We start from the raw sequence: 17,441 nt of genomic DNA, 5'->3' as shown, positions 1-17,441 counted from the left end.
AAGTTCAGTTGTATTCAGTAGCATCCATTTAGATGTATCTTTCAAGTTCAGATAACACATATTAAAGAACACAATTTCAGATGTATTAAACAGGTTTTACGTAATCAGTTGTATTCAGATATACTCAGTTGTATTCAACTTGTTTTATTCAGCAGTAGTTAGTTGTATTTAAGTGTATTATTCAGCTGTATTTAATTGTATTTTGATGTATTCATTTACATTCAGTGCTACTCAACTGTATTATTCATAAAAATACTTCAGTTGTATTTTTTAGTATTCATCCATACTGAGTTATACTCAACTGTATAGTGCATATGTATTTATCTGTATAAAAATATTTCAACTATATGTATTCAGAAACTATTCACGAAAGTCATTTCAGAATATATTACTTGACAATGAGAATTTATTACTTGACAATGTTAACATAAGTATTGACAAATCGTTGAAGCACTAATACATGTCAGAGTGTTAACTATTTATTACGTGGAGCATTTCTACACGTTCGCTTGTTATGTCCTCCCTGCCCACATATGCTACATGAATGTTGATTTTTCGGCTGCAGCAATTCACTTAATGTTTTATCGCGCTTCTTCTTTGGCCTTCCAGGAGGTCTTTTCCATTTGGGTGGTAGTACAACCTCCTCTGCAACATGTTCTGGTATATTCCAGTCATTTCTGTCTGGTAGCGGGTACACTGGCAAATCATATGTCATTACAATTGTATTTGATTTGTAATAGTTAGAGCAACATTCTTCTGGCATTAGAAACTTGCTCTTCAATACAGCCCAAGCATGTGGGCACGACAATTCATCAACTTGGAACCTCCCACAAACACATTTTCTCTCTAACAGGCAGACTGTGTAATTCCTCCCACCATCGTTAACCGTATGTAAGTATTCAGTTGATGGTACCACCTACATTTAAAAATAGAAATATAAGTTTTGAGCACATATATCTGAATTACCAAATGTATAATGCTGAATTAATAAGTTACATACAACTGAATTTTTTGCATATAGATGAATACATCAAATATTTAGACCAGCACAATACCAACTGCTATTAGTGCAGAACTTATCAGAATTCTGTTGTACTTTAGGCAACAGGATGCTAACAAAAACATTAGAATCATACTTTAGAAGCATTTGAATTGAACTGTATTAATCAGCTATAGTTAGCTGTATTCAATTGTTATATTCAGCTTTATTCAACATCTTTATTCAGCTGTATTCAGCTAATTTCAATTAAATTCAATTGTTTTAATCAGTTGTAGTCAGATATATTCAACTGCATTTGTATTCAAGATGTATTCAGTTGTATTCAATTAATCAACTATTTTAATCTGCTGTACTTTAGGCAACAAGATGCTAACAAAAGCATTAGAATCATACGTATTGACAATACATATTAAAATTACATATAATACAACTTTGTTAGTTATATTATGATGTATTCCAATAGTTTTTGCAGCATGCTTTTAGTTATATTCAGTTCTATTCATATCAGACCTACGGAAAAATATATCTTTTATGAGTTTGAATATAGTTGTATTCATATGTATTAATGGTAGTTCTACTTAAAAAATCATTGTATTCAGTTGTATTCATGCCATTAATTCAGTAACAATTAAGCTATATACAACAATGACGTTAAAATATAACTTACAGTCATACATTTCCTCATTCAAAGTCAGCATCTCCTGGTATTTTTTTCCAAGAGTCGTGTATGTCTGTGTAGCTTCTTTGCGGTTACTACAATTGCAACGTCCAAACATCTTTCTAACTTCTTCGAGGAAGTCGTATATTGGCAATTCCCTTGCTGAAACTAGTGCGACATTGATTGACTCAGCAATATTTGACGTCATTGTCCATCCCATGTTAACAGGTGCATACAACCTAGTCCACTTTTCGTAACCAGCTAACTCTAAGTATTCTTTCACCCTAATATCTACCTTCTCCACCTTCTCTATCAGATTGTCAAATTCAGCTTGTGTGTATGCTTTTGCCATAGAGAAGTATATCTCGCTCAACTTGGCATGGCTCTTTTTGAATTTCTTATATACGTTGTTCCATAGATGCCATATACAAGCAAAATGCGGTACATCTGGATACACTCTCGATACAGATTTAATGATACTCTCATTTCTATCTGAAACGATGCACATATTTTTCCTTTCACCGTATGCTATCTTGAATTGCTCAAAGAACCATGTCCAAGCAACATCGTTCTCTGAATCAATAACACCATATGCTAGTGGCAATATATGACCTGTAAATACAATTGAGTATAATTATTTTTAAAAAATGTATTTCAATATTTAAAAATATTAACAGATTGTATTATAATTCAGATACTCACCTGCACCATCCAACGTGCTTGCCGAAACGAATGTCCCGGTATAGTAAGATTTTAGGTGACTTCCATCCACAACAACAATAGGTCTACAATGATCAAACCCCCTTATAAAGGCATACAAGGATATATACACGTACATGAATTCATTTTTGGCGATTTTACCATTCTTATGTGGGAACCTGGATATGTCATATCCATTGTATATAAGTATTCTGGTAATTTTTTGTATGAATCAGCCGGTTCACCTCTCAGAAAATTCATTGCCTTTTCTTTAGCCCTCCACGCCAACATGTAGCTAACATCTACACCTAAATCTGATTTCACATCATCAATAATATCCCTTGGAGTGTATTTCCTCTTATGGTTTGTAAGCTTAGGCCTTATCATACCACCTATAAGGCTGCTACTAGCCTGCCGCTGCTCATACACCTTGTTCTTCAGCGGACATGTATGGTTATCATTGAATTCTCTCACTTTGAATAGTTCTGATTTGTTAATACTTGAAGCCTTAAACCTCCATTCACAATCTTCTGAAATGCGTAATAATGCATAGCTGCAAAGAATTAATTATTTTACATTTGATTAGCATAAGTGTTTACAAAAAATGCAGCTCATATACAGACAAATATAATCTGACATAGATACATCCTGACATCTATATATATAAATTTTTATACTACTGAATTCTATTATAGTTATATGCGTTTGAATACAATGAATACAACTGAATACACTTGTTTGTATATGCATACACTTAACACCACAGTAGACATAATAAGAAAATAATTAGAGCCACTGTTGTGTATTTATACTAGTAAAATACATATGAATACATGTATTTAAATGACCTAAACTAACATATGTTTACTTCATCTGTGATCATCTAGATGAAATACATAAATACACATAAATACAACGACGTTAAACTTACAGCTCAAACAAATAATCGAAAATACAATGGAATTTTTTTTTAAATATATGCAAACCTGACAGCATTAGACCTATCAACCCGGAATTGAAACCTTTGAGCTATAGCATAATTCTCCATCACCTCTTTCAATGTATCCTTATCCTTATAAACTTTTCCAGCCATAACCTCCTTTTGATTAGTTTTTGAAATTATCAAATCCTTGTGGAGTTCGAACACTCCAATCGCTTCTCCTGAATTGACAAAATCTAGAGCCAGTGTATCATCTGTATCGGAATCGTACCTTTGAACTCCTTCGTCTATTTGCACAATATCGCCTTGATTTAAACTACCTCCGGATATAAGATCTTTTTCGATAGTTGTTATGCACAAAGGATACATCCCAAATTCTCTGTTCTCTTTTTTCAATTCTACATAAACTCTGCAACCCATATCATTGTGTATTTCAATTGGTGTGCAATTTCCTTCTACTTTGTATTGTATTTTAATTGTCTTGGAGATCAAATCGATACCCAGTTGATTTGAAATTGAAACAACCAGATCATTAAAGGAGGCATACTCCTTTATCAGTATTCCCTCAATTGAAAAATCGATGTAATTGCCCTCATCGTTCCACTTGCCAGAATCACGCAACAAAACTGTTAAACTTGCCATATGTATAGAGGATGAATACCTTATTTTGTATATAATTTGTATCAATCGAAAAAAGAGAGAAGAGAATGGAAGAAGTTCGATCAGATATTGCTCTGTTTTTTCGTTGTATTCACGTTTCTGAGATGCTGTCTTTGAGCAGAATACAGATTAATGTGTACTAGTTTTAGTTCGTTGAGTTAATTTAGGAGAATATCATGTGATTTGATTTCCTTCCGTTTTAACAAGTTTAACCTTCCAGATTCTGCGCAGATACGTTACTGTATTTCACGTTAAAGCCGCTTAAATACAGTTAAATACATATCAGATTTAGCTGGAATTCTTATTTTTACGCCTATTTTTTTGGTTGTATTAATGAATACAACATCTCAAATACATGAAATACATTGTATAAAAACATAAAAGATATCTATAACACGTAATATAACAAAGAGTATCTATAAATGGCTAATTAGATCTAAAAGATGGTGCTTTATGAAAAATTCTCTAGAAAAAATAGATGATGAATTGCCGCCTATTTGTGTAAATATCCCACTTTAACACCCAGCATTAACATAAAAGATGAGTCCTACTTTTTCTTTCTATTGACATTTAAGTCCTAGTTGTCAGTTGTGTCAATAATCTTTTCAAAATATTGAATAAGGTTGCCATGATACTTTGAACTTATTTAGATCAGATGATTAAAAGTAGTTAATAAGCATCAAGTATTATAAATTACTTTTTATGTGTTATAACTTTTCTTATAATCATATTTCTTTTACTTATTATAATATTAATAACTAAAGTTAAAAGTCATCTAAAGCACCATTAGAACATTTTAGATGAATTTAAGAGCCCGTTTGGACATAAGAATTTTTTTAACTTTTTTTCGAAATTAGTGTTTGGCCATAAAATTTTCAATTTTCACTTGAAGATGAATTTTGAAATTTTTCGAAAATTTGAAAAACTCTAAAAAGCCGTTTTTCAAAAATTTTACTCAAATCACTCACAAAACTTAAAAAACAACCCAAAATTATATTCATTTCCAAATACAATTCTAATTTTAAAATACCATTTTCACTTGAAAATTTTTTTACTTTTTTTTTTGGAATTTTACAATTCTTATGTCCAAACGTCCCCTAAGAGACTTTTGCAACCCAATATTACTGAACCAATTTCATATTCGAATTGTGATACACTGTTGAATCCTAGTTCTATAGCGTCACATATCTTGTAAGTTTGACTTTGATATTGAACTGTCTCTCCACCATAGCTAAAAATATTTTAGGACACGAAATTCATGCTCTTGATGCTTAATCTCTTGTTCTGAAATATCATCAACTATATAGGGCAAAAAGAAACACTTATAACTATATATGGCAAGTAGGTGTCATTTAGGGTCATTAAGTATCCAAATGGATCAGTCAAAAAATGCATGTAGAAGAATTATCAGTAGGAGGTAAAGGCAGATTAGCCTACCTTGCCAAAGGGAAAATACCACAAGGATTTGAAAACCTAGACAAGAAATGGTGTGATAAAGATGTAATGTCGTCTTTTCAGCAAAATGTTATATATCGAAAATCTATGTGCCATTCCTTGTTATCTGTATGAGATAATACATTAGACAAAGAACATAAAAAATATAAACAAGAAACATTTAAAAATCCGTTTGCCTATGATTTTGCCAATTACTTTAGTGAATTGACATCAGATTATTACTCCGATCACCTCATCTTATGGACTTCAGCAAATATCCTGGTAATATTACTAATTTTCATAATTAAGCTTGTTTACCTCGAAAATACGAGTAACAATTAAATTTGTTTATGATTTTAAGGATATGTAATTTGGTTCAATACTAATTAATAACCAAAAAATCTAACATACAAATGAAAAAGTAAGTGAAATCAAACCAGTATGCAAGCCAGTCTCGACCTCGGGCTAAGGTGGTCTCGAGGTTGGTCAAGAACAATAAAGTAAGAACAATAAAGTTAAAGGACAATTCTGATGAAATATGAGCAAGAAAGAAAGCGAGTATATTCTTGCCAATGATTGATGATGGTTACAAATGATTGGATAGGGAAACCCTAAATAAGGTACATTTCTATTTACGATAAGGAATCTTATTGGAACAGATGTCTAACCGCCTAGTACGATTAGTACCAACTCGTACAAATTTATTCCGAAATTTATGCCATGATCTTGAGGACGTGGCGGGAATCTTGCTCATTCTGTTACAAAATCATAACGGCTCCATCTCGAGGTTGATCATTCTTGGCTTCGGTACTCGTCGTGCACTTTGATATTTGATCCTTACGTTCTGCCCTCGAACTCGAACCCGGTCCATACTAAGTTTATCCCTCGATATGAGCCCTCTGTTCCTCGATGTGAGCCCTCGAGCCCACAAAATCGGGGGTACATGATTTTACTGTATACAGATAGTCCCCGCGTTTCTTAGAGTAAAATGATAAGAAACGATTTGAACCTCCATTTTTCGGAGCCTTCGATGATGACTTCATTCTCGTGATGTAGGCGCTCGAAGTGACCGAAAAGACCCGTCAGTTCGCTTCCCCAAAACATTAAATGCTTCTCGAGTGGTGGTCGGCCATTAGCGTCGTTGAACCGTCGCTGCTCACCTATAAATATAAGGTTTAATTTCAGAGAAAGCTTTACTCCAATCTTCAAACCACCTCTAAACTTCTTCTATATCTCCGTCTCTTCATCTCTTTACTCTCATTATCTGCTACTCTCATTCCTTTTAGTGTCAGAAATTACCAAACTCCGCCTATCTCTATTTTTTCTAACTCGAATTAATGGCAAAAACTTCAAAGACAGTTTCCCAAAAGGAGAAAGCTTCCTCCTCCTCTTCCCGGCCGGCCAAACTTGTGGCGCCGACCCTTCATGAGATTATTCCCGACCCCTGCGTGATAAAGAAAGACTTCAACGTTGAACCCCCCTTCCCCCCTCCCGTAATCCCAAGCCAATGCGAACATGTATCCCGATATATTAGTTCGATAACTAAGAAGCATCTCAAGGCCATGAAGAAAGACCGTGACTGGGGGGACGAAGTCGTGGTACAGATCCCCGACCCCGATGAGAGCATTACTACCCATGTGGAAGGGTTCTTAAGTGTTTACACTTACCCCTTCACACTAGGTCCCATTGATCTAGTAGTGATTGACTTCTGCAAAAGATATGAAGTTACCCTCGGCCAGATCCATCCCTCTTTCTGGTGTATTGTGATTATGCTGCGTTACTTCTCTAGCAAGGCCGAGGGATTAGATTTTACCCTCAACCACCTCATTCGGCTGTATCGGCCTCAGCTTTTTTGAGTGTTGATCAAGCTTCAACGTTGATCAAGCGAAGGCTTCTTTGCTAGTAACAATGAGGATAAGAACTGAGGTTGGATGAGCCGGTTTGTCCGAGTGAAGACCTCGGACGTCATCCCTAAGGGAAAAATACCGTTCCTAGAGAAGTGGAATCCCAAGCGTAAGTGAAGTCCCTTTCCTAGTATCTTCTTATACTCCATTCCTGCCTTTAGTAATGCCTTTGCCTTTTTTGCAGCTGTCACTTGGATGCCCCATGCGATCCTTGACCTCGAGGATTGGGTTCGAAAACTGGCCTCGACCTCCTCGTATGACAAGCACAAATGGTGTGACTTATCGAAGGGCAAATGAGAGGCCAAACACCATGGTAAGTTCTTCTCCCAGGTTTTTTGATGCTTTCCTTTTATTGGAGATGTCATCCTACTTATGCCTATTTATGTAGGCATTAGAGATGTCTCCGAAATGAGGCTAGCCCCGCCCAAGAAAGAGACCGAGTCCCCGGTTCCCAAATCGGGGAAAGATAACAAGAGAAAAAGGGCTTCGAAACCCGAAGACCCCCAGGATAAGGGGGCCCCTACTCGAAGGCCAAAGATGAAACTTATTCATACAGACTTAGATACAACCCACCAGTTTTTAGATGATGGGGAAAATGAGGGTGAAGAATCGACGTTGATGGCCCGAACCAGGAAGCCAACTGAGGTCGTCAAATCTTCTAAATCGGAAACCCTGTCTCGTGAAGAGGAGGCTCCGAAGAAAAATGTAGGCAAGGTCCCGAAGTCCCCTGAGATCGAGATTATTCCCCCGTTTCCGACAAGTACATTGGATAGGGCAGGTACCGAGAATCCCGAGGCTAATTAGAGCACCCCGAGCAACGATCTCGGGGCCATGACAATATGTCACTCCCCTCATCTGCCATCTTATTCCGAGGAGGCAATAAAGGACGCTCAAGCTCTATGAACGCCCGACCTGAGCAAGGTCCTCGCAGAAGATCTTTTTGAGGATTGTTTTACTGGGGTCGATGATGCCGCCGACCTCAATGATGCATCTACCCTCTTTGAAGAGGCTCATCGTCTCTTCTCTCGGGTAAGCACTGACTCTTATTGTTGCAATATGTTTTGTTTTCTTCTCCTTCTACATTACGTGCTGTGCAATTTGTTCCCTTCCCTTTTTTCATTTAGAAGGGCACTTTCTCTTTTTGCATACTAACCGTGTTATTGTAGGCATTGGGGAGTATTTTAAGGCGAGGACGTGCCCTCTCGTAAAGGGAGAACGGTTGTCAGCTTCCATGCTAAAGAATGATAACAATAAGCAAGAAATGCCTTTGCAGGGCGACGATGTTCAAAGCAAAGCGAACCCAGACCGTGGGATTAGAGAGGATGTATTGACTGAGCCTGCTGCGCCCGTGATTTCTAGTTTTAGAAAGGCAGTTTCTCCTCCGCTGCCATCTTCTTTTTCCGTCGAAGGTACTTTGAGGCAAGAGGGTTAACTGTCGCCGATTCAGTCTCCCATCGAAGGTGCTTCGAGGGATACTCGAAACTCGAGATCATATACACTAAGCGACCGTGGCCAACCGGGGTTGGCTCTTTCGGTGCTGAGGGAGCTAGACTGGCAGATGCGCGCTCGTCCTTCGAGGAAGCTCATCGGCTTCATTCTAAGGTTAGTTTTGGCGCAGGCTTTTTAAGTTTCGCGCCTTCCCTTTCTTATTGAATTTTCTTTTGCAGGAATTTGATAAGCTTATGTCCGAGCTGCTTCGCCGTTAGGCTAGGCTTTGAAAGCTTAGGATGGGGAGAAATCCCTTAGGCTCCTTTGTGACGAAAGGGAAGTCAAGTTGGCACGCTTATAGTTTGAGGCAAGTCGAAGCTTGAATTATGAGAGCTACCTGAATGAGCAGGTAGTTTTTGTTCCGAGGGAGTGTGTGTTCCTTCTTCTATCTCTTGAGGCTAATGATTCGTTTATTTCAGTCGCAGAAAAAGACGGAGAACCTGGAGTGCCTTCGTACCAAAGCTGGCCGAGACAAGCGCGAGTACGATGAGTTAAAGGCTCAGGCGGACGTTCAGGCTTCAGCGGGGAAGGGTGCTCTAGCCAAGGCCTCTTCCTTTGAGGTTCAATTTCGCATAGCTAGTGATAATAGTTCGGTTTGAATAGATATGATTACGAATCTCGAGTCTGAGCTTCTGAAGATAAAGGCCGAGGTTGTGGATGCCCGGGCTGAAGCCATAATGAGCCGAACTAAGGCTTACTAGAAAGTGGTGGCCTATTTGAAGGACGTTGCCGATGCTCAAGCTGAGATAAGAAGGACTCTTGACCGCGAGGGCAGGAGCAAGAATATGCTCGGTGTAAGTCTCGAAGGGAAACCCTCGAAGAGATCCATGCTAGGGGCTTTGACCTTTCGAAAGAGGTGAAGCGGGCGAGGGCGGATGAGCGTGATGCTAAGTCACTTCTGTCTGATGCTGAGGATAGCGAGAATGAGGCTTACAGGCCATAGTCCTCGAGGGCGACATAGATTTCCTTTTCTGATTCTGTACATAGTACTTTCAAAGTACGTTACAAATGGAGCTTGTATTTCCTCTCATATATGTATAAAAGGAAATCCTTGCGGTTTCATTTTTCCTGTATTTCTTTTTGCCTTGATTTTAGCTAGATGAACTAGTTTTTGAGTTAGAAGGAATCCTTAGAATCGTGATATGGCCCTGGGGATCACTAGGCTAGCCCGTAGGCTCTTACGCGCTCGGTCGATGCAACCTTTTAGTATAAGCCGACGTTCAAGCTCTTATAATTGTGCTATTAGGCATGTTTGGTCAACTGTTTTGGGTTCAGTCTCCGAGTCAGGTATCGAATCAAGCTCATTCGACCCTCAAGTTTTTGAATCTCAACCTGGCCCTTAGGCTCTTACGCATTGGGTCGGTACGACCTTTCGTGTGGGCTGGTGACAGTAGCTCTTATGCTTTGGGTCAATGCAACCTTTTATGTGGGCTGGCAATAGTGGCTCTTATGCTTTGGGTCGATACGACCTTTAATGTGGGCTGGCGACAGTGGCTCTTACGCTTTGGGTCGATGCGACCCTTTATGTAAGCTTTATTTTTCTCTCGATAAGGATTTTTTAAAGTAATATTTGCCTGACTCTTCGATGGTTTGATGAAAACCTCGATTGTGAGTCGTTATATGGCGATGATCGAGCACCTCAGGAGGTTTGGCTCGATGGTTGAGTATCTCAAATCCTATATTATGAGTTGACATGGTCGAAGCTCTTTTGCCTATATCGAGGGTAGCCTGTTTAACCGGTTCTTTTCGAAGTAGATTCGAAGTAATTAAAGGCATGTGATTTTGTAGCGATGGTCGGCCATCCCCGAGTCACGTTAATTTGGTTGGTACAACCTTATGATCGTAGTCATTTGTGTTTGGTCAGAGCCTTTTAGTCCCAAGTGAAGTAGTTTCGGCATCTATATCGAGGGTATGCCTTTTTAGGGGTCTTACAAGTTCGATATATAGCCTTAATTTTGAGATCGAGTTTATGCCTTTAGTAAGGTCTTACTAGTTTTACATGCCTTTGAGGTCTTACAGTTTTGGATACTTGGTACAAGTATGGATCATGCCTTGCTTGAGGTCTTACAGATATTGTCACTTGGTACAAGTGTGGTTCATGCCTTGCTTGAGGTCTTAAAGATATTGTTGTTGCCTTAAATAGGTCTTACAAGACCGAGGCTTCCCGTATGTGGTCTTATGGCCTCGGGTTTTGATAAGTCGATGGTGGCAATAGGCGGCTGTCATGCCCCAAAACTGAGGGGCGCGACCGACGCTCGACTGGGTAACCCCAGTCAAGCGGACCTGGGTGCCTTTCCTATCCCACGTGTTACCCCGCGTTTTCATTATCCGTTAACCAAGTGAAATAGCCATTTATAAAACACATTCTTACGATATTCACATTTTATACATGGTTACATAGCGTGGTTTACAAGTTACACTGCCCAAATACAAAATACATAAGTACATAACCCACATTTCCTGTCTACGGAGCCTCTAGGGATACAAAAGAGTGTTACAATACTTGCCGGTAACAAGGATACCTTACGCAAATACCAAAATAAGATTTTCAGGAGGAAAAGCGGCATGAGCCACGCAGGGTCCCGAGAGGAAAAATGGGCTCACCAATACAGCTGACGGAAAGTGAAGGAGTGCTACTGTTGGTGGACTGGAGTACCTGCTATAGAACCACCTACAATCATAACACGAATGCAGCGCCCCCGGCAAAAAGGACGTCAGTACATTTGAATTGTACTGGTATGTATGAGCAAACTTTACCCCAAGTAAAATCAAGAAATACACAGGTAACAAACAGTAATAGAATCAACAATCCAATGCACATTAAAGGAACAACCAAAGCCAAACAAGTTCCACAATCTCTTCTTTTCCCCTTTCAACATTATTTCATCACATCAATGGTTTCACAACTTTCACATATTTTCATTTCAATAGTGATTTCGATAACTTTTCCACCCTTATTACCTCGGCCACCCTTATCACCACAACCCATACCTTATAACTTCGTGTTGCGGCGCGCAACCCAGTCCCACCGGACAATCAAATTTCACATGACAACAACAATAATTCACAAAGAATTTCATAACATCAATACCATTTCCATCATATGCAATATCCCGTATACAATTTAAGTCACAACGATAATTGCCCGCGACAAGTCACGTATGATATTACCACAGTTGTTTCAATTGCATCAATTACGATTTCTTTCCATCATTTGTTACACAGTTCTTACCACATGAACACATTCACACACACACACACACTTGGTTTGTTTCCATTTACTTACACCATTATATCGCGAGACTTAACCAACAACGTTCAAAGCATATTAATCACAAGAATCATCATTTCAAGGAAGTACAAGTTCATATCAACAATTCATACATTTGGGCCCAAGACACCATAGATGTCACCAAGCAGTAATTCATGTACAAAGTGTTGTCGTAATCATTCAACTCATTTATGTCATTTCACAATACCATCTTTCATTACTTACCACACAGGGTTTTAGCCATTATACACATTCCCACATTTGGACACATTAACATTTTTTCATTCGTTAACACATACTCCCATATCGTCATCCTCAAGCATTTACAAGCTTAGCACATAATAAGGTAGGCACATCAAATCACTTTTCACAATCACATATAACACGGTGGTGTGGAAATCAACTAAGATAATCAATACACATATTTTCATACAAGGTACACATACCGTATGCTCGTCACAACAAGGGGATTCTACAAGAGTTATAGTTAGCCATACATACCTCAAAGAGCTTTTCCTTAAGTTAATACAATGTTCTAGAAATTCTAGCAATGCTAATCTAATTCAAGACATAACAAAATTGAACACAAATTAGAAAGATATTCATAATTCTAGCTCATTCGAGCATTTTATCAAACACCATATGTGTGTTAAATCTTTATGATCCTTTTATAGAGGATTTCATCAACCCACAATCCATACTTTTCCATCTTTAGCTCAACAATGTTTCTACAACCTTTGACAACACATGCAAGCAAGATAACAACTCCAATACCCACAAACATTCTTTATAATTACCCATCTTTAGCTAGATTCGAAATTAAAAGTTAGGGTATAAAATCTTACCTCAAGGATGAAGGCCTAGTGTGATTTTCCTTGTTAATCTTTTAAGATTTGATCAAGAGTTGTAGAAGAATTGATGAGGGATACTTTCTCACTCTAGGGCACTCTCTCACTCTAAAAATATTTGATTTTTGCTCAAGAAATGGTCCCTTGAATCTATTTGACGAAATGAGGTTGTTTTATAACAAAAATCCGGATTTTTGCATAGCCGTGCCGCATGGGGCAGCGTGGTAATGAAAAATGTGTTTAGAAATGAAACTGGAGGTGCTCTGATAATTTACACAGCCGTGCCGCATGGGGCGGCGCGGTAGTGTAAAATTCTGCGTTGCTTTTGGTAATTTGGTCATAACTTTTGGTAGGACTGTCCGAATGACGAACGGTTTGAAGCGTTGGAAACTAGGATCAAAGAAATTTTATTTTATAGGTTGTGCATCACACAAATCCTTATATAACTGGAGATATGAATGTCCAAAGTGAGGTCTTGTGCGCACTCATTTGCATCTTTCGTCTCTTATGAAATTTTCCAACTTGGCTTAGACTTAGGCCTCTCCTTAGACCCCAATTCACTTCTACTATGACTTATACACTTATTAACATATCCAATTGATATCCATAATCTCATTAATCCTCATTTGCATGCAAGATAAAATATTTGGCCTACCTTGGCACCACGAAATCTTAAATTACTAAGCAAAATTTTCTGGGGCTTTACATTCTCCCCCGCTTAAGATCATTCGCCCTTGAATGAGGATCAAGTTTCATTCATTAGCCATCCTTATGTAACTTCTGCTTTTTCATATTATCAAATATATCATCAGCCCCGAATTTGGCTAACTCCTTAAATTTCCGAAAATTTCGCCAGAGTTTCCTTTGTAACTAGACCTATCCACCTGTCAGAGGACCCCAAATACATATCCTAACAACATATACATGTTTCATAGACATAACATAACTTGTACAACACCAACCATGGCCACATAGGCAATATACATAGTCAAAATGGAATAGTTTAACATAGATCAAATCAAAAGATAAGAGTTTACAGGAACCAAATGCATGAAAGCTATTACATAACTATTTAAACAAATGTGGGTACTTCTTTCTCATTTCTTCCTCGGTTTCCCAAGTGGCTTCCTCAACCTGCTGGTTCCGCCATAACACTTTTACAGAGGCAATTTCCTTAGTTCTCAATTTCCGGACTTGCCTATCAAGAATGGCAACTGGAAATACTTCATAAGATAGTTCTTCATTAACCTCAATAGCTTAAATTGGCACAATAACGGACGGATCTCCCACTACCTTCTTCAACATAGACACATGGAAAACCGGATGTACCAACGACATCTCGGGTGGCAGCTCGAGCTTGTATGCCACCTGACCTATCCTCTGAATGATTCTATACGGTTCAACATACCTCAGACTTAACTTCCCTTTCTTCCCGAATCGTATGACTCCCTTCATGGGAGATACTTTCAAGAACACCCAATCATCTAATTGGAATTCCAATTCTCTTCGAGCACATCTGCATAGGATTTCTGACGACTCTGAGTAGTTTTCATCCTCTCCTGAATGACTTTAACTTTTTCCATAGCATGATGCACAAGATCTGGCCCTAACAGTTCTGCTTTACCAACCTCGAACCACCCAATCAGAGATCTACACCTCCTTCCATACAATGCCTCAAATGGGGCCATCTAAATACTAGCGTGAAAGCTGTTATTGTAAGCAAACTCAACAAGCGGCAAATGGTCATCCCAACTACCTTTGAAAGCTAGAACACATGCTTGCAACATATCTTCAAGCGCCTGAATAGTCCGCTCTGCCTGACCGTCAGTCTACGGATGGAAGGCCGTACTGAGATTTACTTGAGTACCCAAACCTTGCTGAAATTTCGTCCTAAAGTTTGCTATGAACTGAGCCCCTCAATCCGAGATAATATAAACTGGAGTGCCGTGAAGTCTGACTACTTCCTTGATGTACAACTGAGCATACTGTTCTGCAGTATCGGTGGACTTGACTGGAAAGAAGTGTGCTGATTTCGTGAGTCTGTCCACAATCACCCAAATTGAGTCAAACTTGTGCATAGTGAGAGGTAATCCTACCACAAAATCCATATTGATCATTTCCCATTTCCACGTTAGAATTTCTGTGCTTTGTAACAATCCTCCAGGCCTTTGATGTTCAGCCTTCACTTGCCGACAGTTCGGACATTTTGCCACAAATTCCGCCACATCTCTTTCATGTTATTCCACCAATAAACTTCTTTGAGATCATGATACATTTTAGTAGAACCTGGATGTACGGAATACCTAGAAGTGTAAGCTTTTGCCAAAATCCTTTCCCGAAGACTATCAATATCTAGAACACATAGGCACTCTTGGCACCATAGGGTACCATCATCAATGCCAAAAGAAAAGATGTGATATTGTATTTATGAATTCCCTCCTTCAGCTGTACCAACAATGGATCGTTGTATTACTTTTCTTTGACCTCCTCTACAAGTGACGATTCAACCTTGTGCTACACAATTACTCTCCCTTCACTAGAGTTCGCAAGACGAACTCCTAGACTAGCCAACTGGTGAACCTCCCTGGCCAACGACCTTTGATATATCTCCAAGTGAGCTAACTACCCATAGATTTCCGTCTAAGAGCATCCACCACAACATTGGCCTTTCCCGGGTGATAGAGAATCTCAATATCATAGTCCTTGAGTAGCCCGAGCCATCCTCTATGTCTCAGATTCAACTCCTTTTGTTTAAAAATATATTGAAGGCTCTTGTGGTTCATAAATACATCAACGTGGACCCCATACACATAATGTCGCCAAATCTTTATACAAAAACTACCGCCGCAAGTTCTAAACCATGTGTTGGATAGTTCTTTCCATGATTCTTGGGTTGCCTAGAGGCATAATTGATCACCTGGCCATGTTCCATCAATAGTGAACCATCTATATCACATTTATCTTGCAACTTGCTCTTCCAAATTCTTAACAAAAGACATTACTGGATGAGTTTTCTTATAGAACCTTCTATTTAAAAGGAATAACATCTCCTAGCCTGCGCACACACCTTAATATCATTAACATGCAAGACATTGCATCAAGTGTAATGTAACATTGTGCTCAGACCTTTCCTGGGCAACCTCTTTCCTCCTTGTGTGCCTTATAGGATTTAAGAAACCACACCACTTACCCTTATAAACATTCTCGTGATCTCTCTTTACTGTTCAACACCACCCAAAACGCATATCAACACCCTTCGTACATATTCAATTCAGAAAGCACCACTGGCCTGAACAATATATTGGTACCATCTTTTCATTCTACATTGAATATTCATTCCCATTCTATTTTGCTCATAGTGCATAATTGATAGCCTTAATTTGCCACACACTTGTCTACCTCCCGTGAACTTGTAATATCATTGTGCCTGGTTTAATGAGTTTATCATATCGCAACTTCACCACCAGTAGTCTTACTTTCCATTATATGTAGACATGAACTATCTCTAACTCCTTTAGTTACCATTCAGTGTCACCCAAGTTAATAGCATTGCGGTTAGTCCTTTATACCTTCTATTAACACTTGTGCTCCAGGCGAGTCCACCATTCTGATATGAACTATTTTGCGATAACCATGGACATCTCAATTTATAGATTTTCTTCTTATTTCTTCTCGCCTCATTATTCCTAGCTAGTGAATAGCCACGTACTCTTCCACATGTTACATGGTCTTTTTCCTTAATTTTTTTAACCCACTCACCTCTTAATTCTTGTTAGGATATTTGTGGGAAAGTGTGTTCACCCATATATCACTTAACACTTATTTGCTTGTAAGGTTTCCATCAAGCCCAAATACTCTCTTGGGTTATTATAGCATCACATTTATTTCTCCCACTCGTTCCACCTTTCTTAACATCTTGGAACTTTAGTTGAATTGAAATTCCATAATTAACCCATTCTAAAATCTCGCAAAACTTTCACCTTTGATTTATAGTACTTCCTTGGGATGCATTGTCCCAAGCCCTCCAACAAGTATAGAACCCCTTTACAAACCTACTCTTAGTTTCTAGGATCGTTAACCCTATCATTCACATTTCCATGTATGAAGAATTTACCTTCCTTAACCTTCCACCTTTTTGGAGGTACTAGTGGTCTATCATTAGCATATCCTTTCAGATATGCATTATCCATTATCACTTTTCTAGACTACGCCTATCTTCAACAAAAATATTCAAACATCAAAGCTACATGGTCTTACTCTTGTTTCATTATATTTAAGTGGCCTTGCTATGGCCCTTCATCCCCCACTTAGGGCGAATGTCCCGTATTTTGACACAAGTCTTGAATTTAGCAACTTCATGGACATATGTTTCATTTCTCTATTCCTCACATATATGTTCGAGTATTAGGGAGATTGAAGTCACAATAGTATTAACCTCATAAGTCCTTTGCTCTTATTCAGCCACACGGGCTTGGGATTCCAATTCCTCATACCAATATCCTTTAGGAGTGTAACAAAACTTCATACACTTATGGGGTT

The 17,441-nt window shown here is 38.5% G+C and overlaps 1 protein-coding gene across 1 annotated transcript; it reads right to left on the bottom strand.

Annotated features, from left to right (window-relative positions):
* Positions 1-475: 475 nt before the first annotated feature.
* LOC107812183 (uncharacterized) lies at positions 476-3,939 on the bottom strand. Its single transcript, XM_075240338.1, has 5 exons — positions 3,344-3,939; positions 2,537-2,910; positions 1,668-2,270; positions 1,045-1,112; positions 476-916 (listed from the first exon to the last, which is right to left on the bottom strand). Exons 1-5 carry the CDS (start codon positions 3,937-3,939, stop codon positions 476-478), a joined length of 2,082 nt encoding a protein of 693 aa, XP_075096439.1.
* Positions 3,940-17,441: the final 13,502 nt, after the last annotated feature.

The sequence above is a fragment of the Nicotiana tabacum genome, chromosome 20, assembly GCF_000715075.1.
Source record: "Nicotiana tabacum cultivar K326 chromosome 20, ASM71507v2, whole genome shotgun sequence".
Lineage (NCBI taxonomy): Eukaryota > Viridiplantae > Streptophyta > Magnoliopsida > Solanales > Solanaceae > Nicotiana > Nicotiana tabacum.
Note: the sequence above shows the minus strand (reverse complement) of the source record. Positions and strands in the feature narration are given on the sequence as shown.

Bases quoted from the DNA above. Each gene is read 5' to 3' on its own strand.
- LOC107812183 (XM_075240338.1), bottom strand. From the start codon at position 3,939: ATGGCAAGTTTAACAGTTTTGTTGCGTGATTCTGGCAAGTGGAACGAT. The intron at 2,911-3,343 runs GTTTGCATATAT...AATTCTTTGCAG, and splicing joins GATAGGTCTAATGCTGTCAG to CTATGCATTATTACGCATTT. The intron at 917-1,044 runs GTCTAAATATTT...TTTTAAATGTAG, and splicing joins TAGCAGTTGGTATTGTGCTG to GTGGTACCATCAACTGAATA.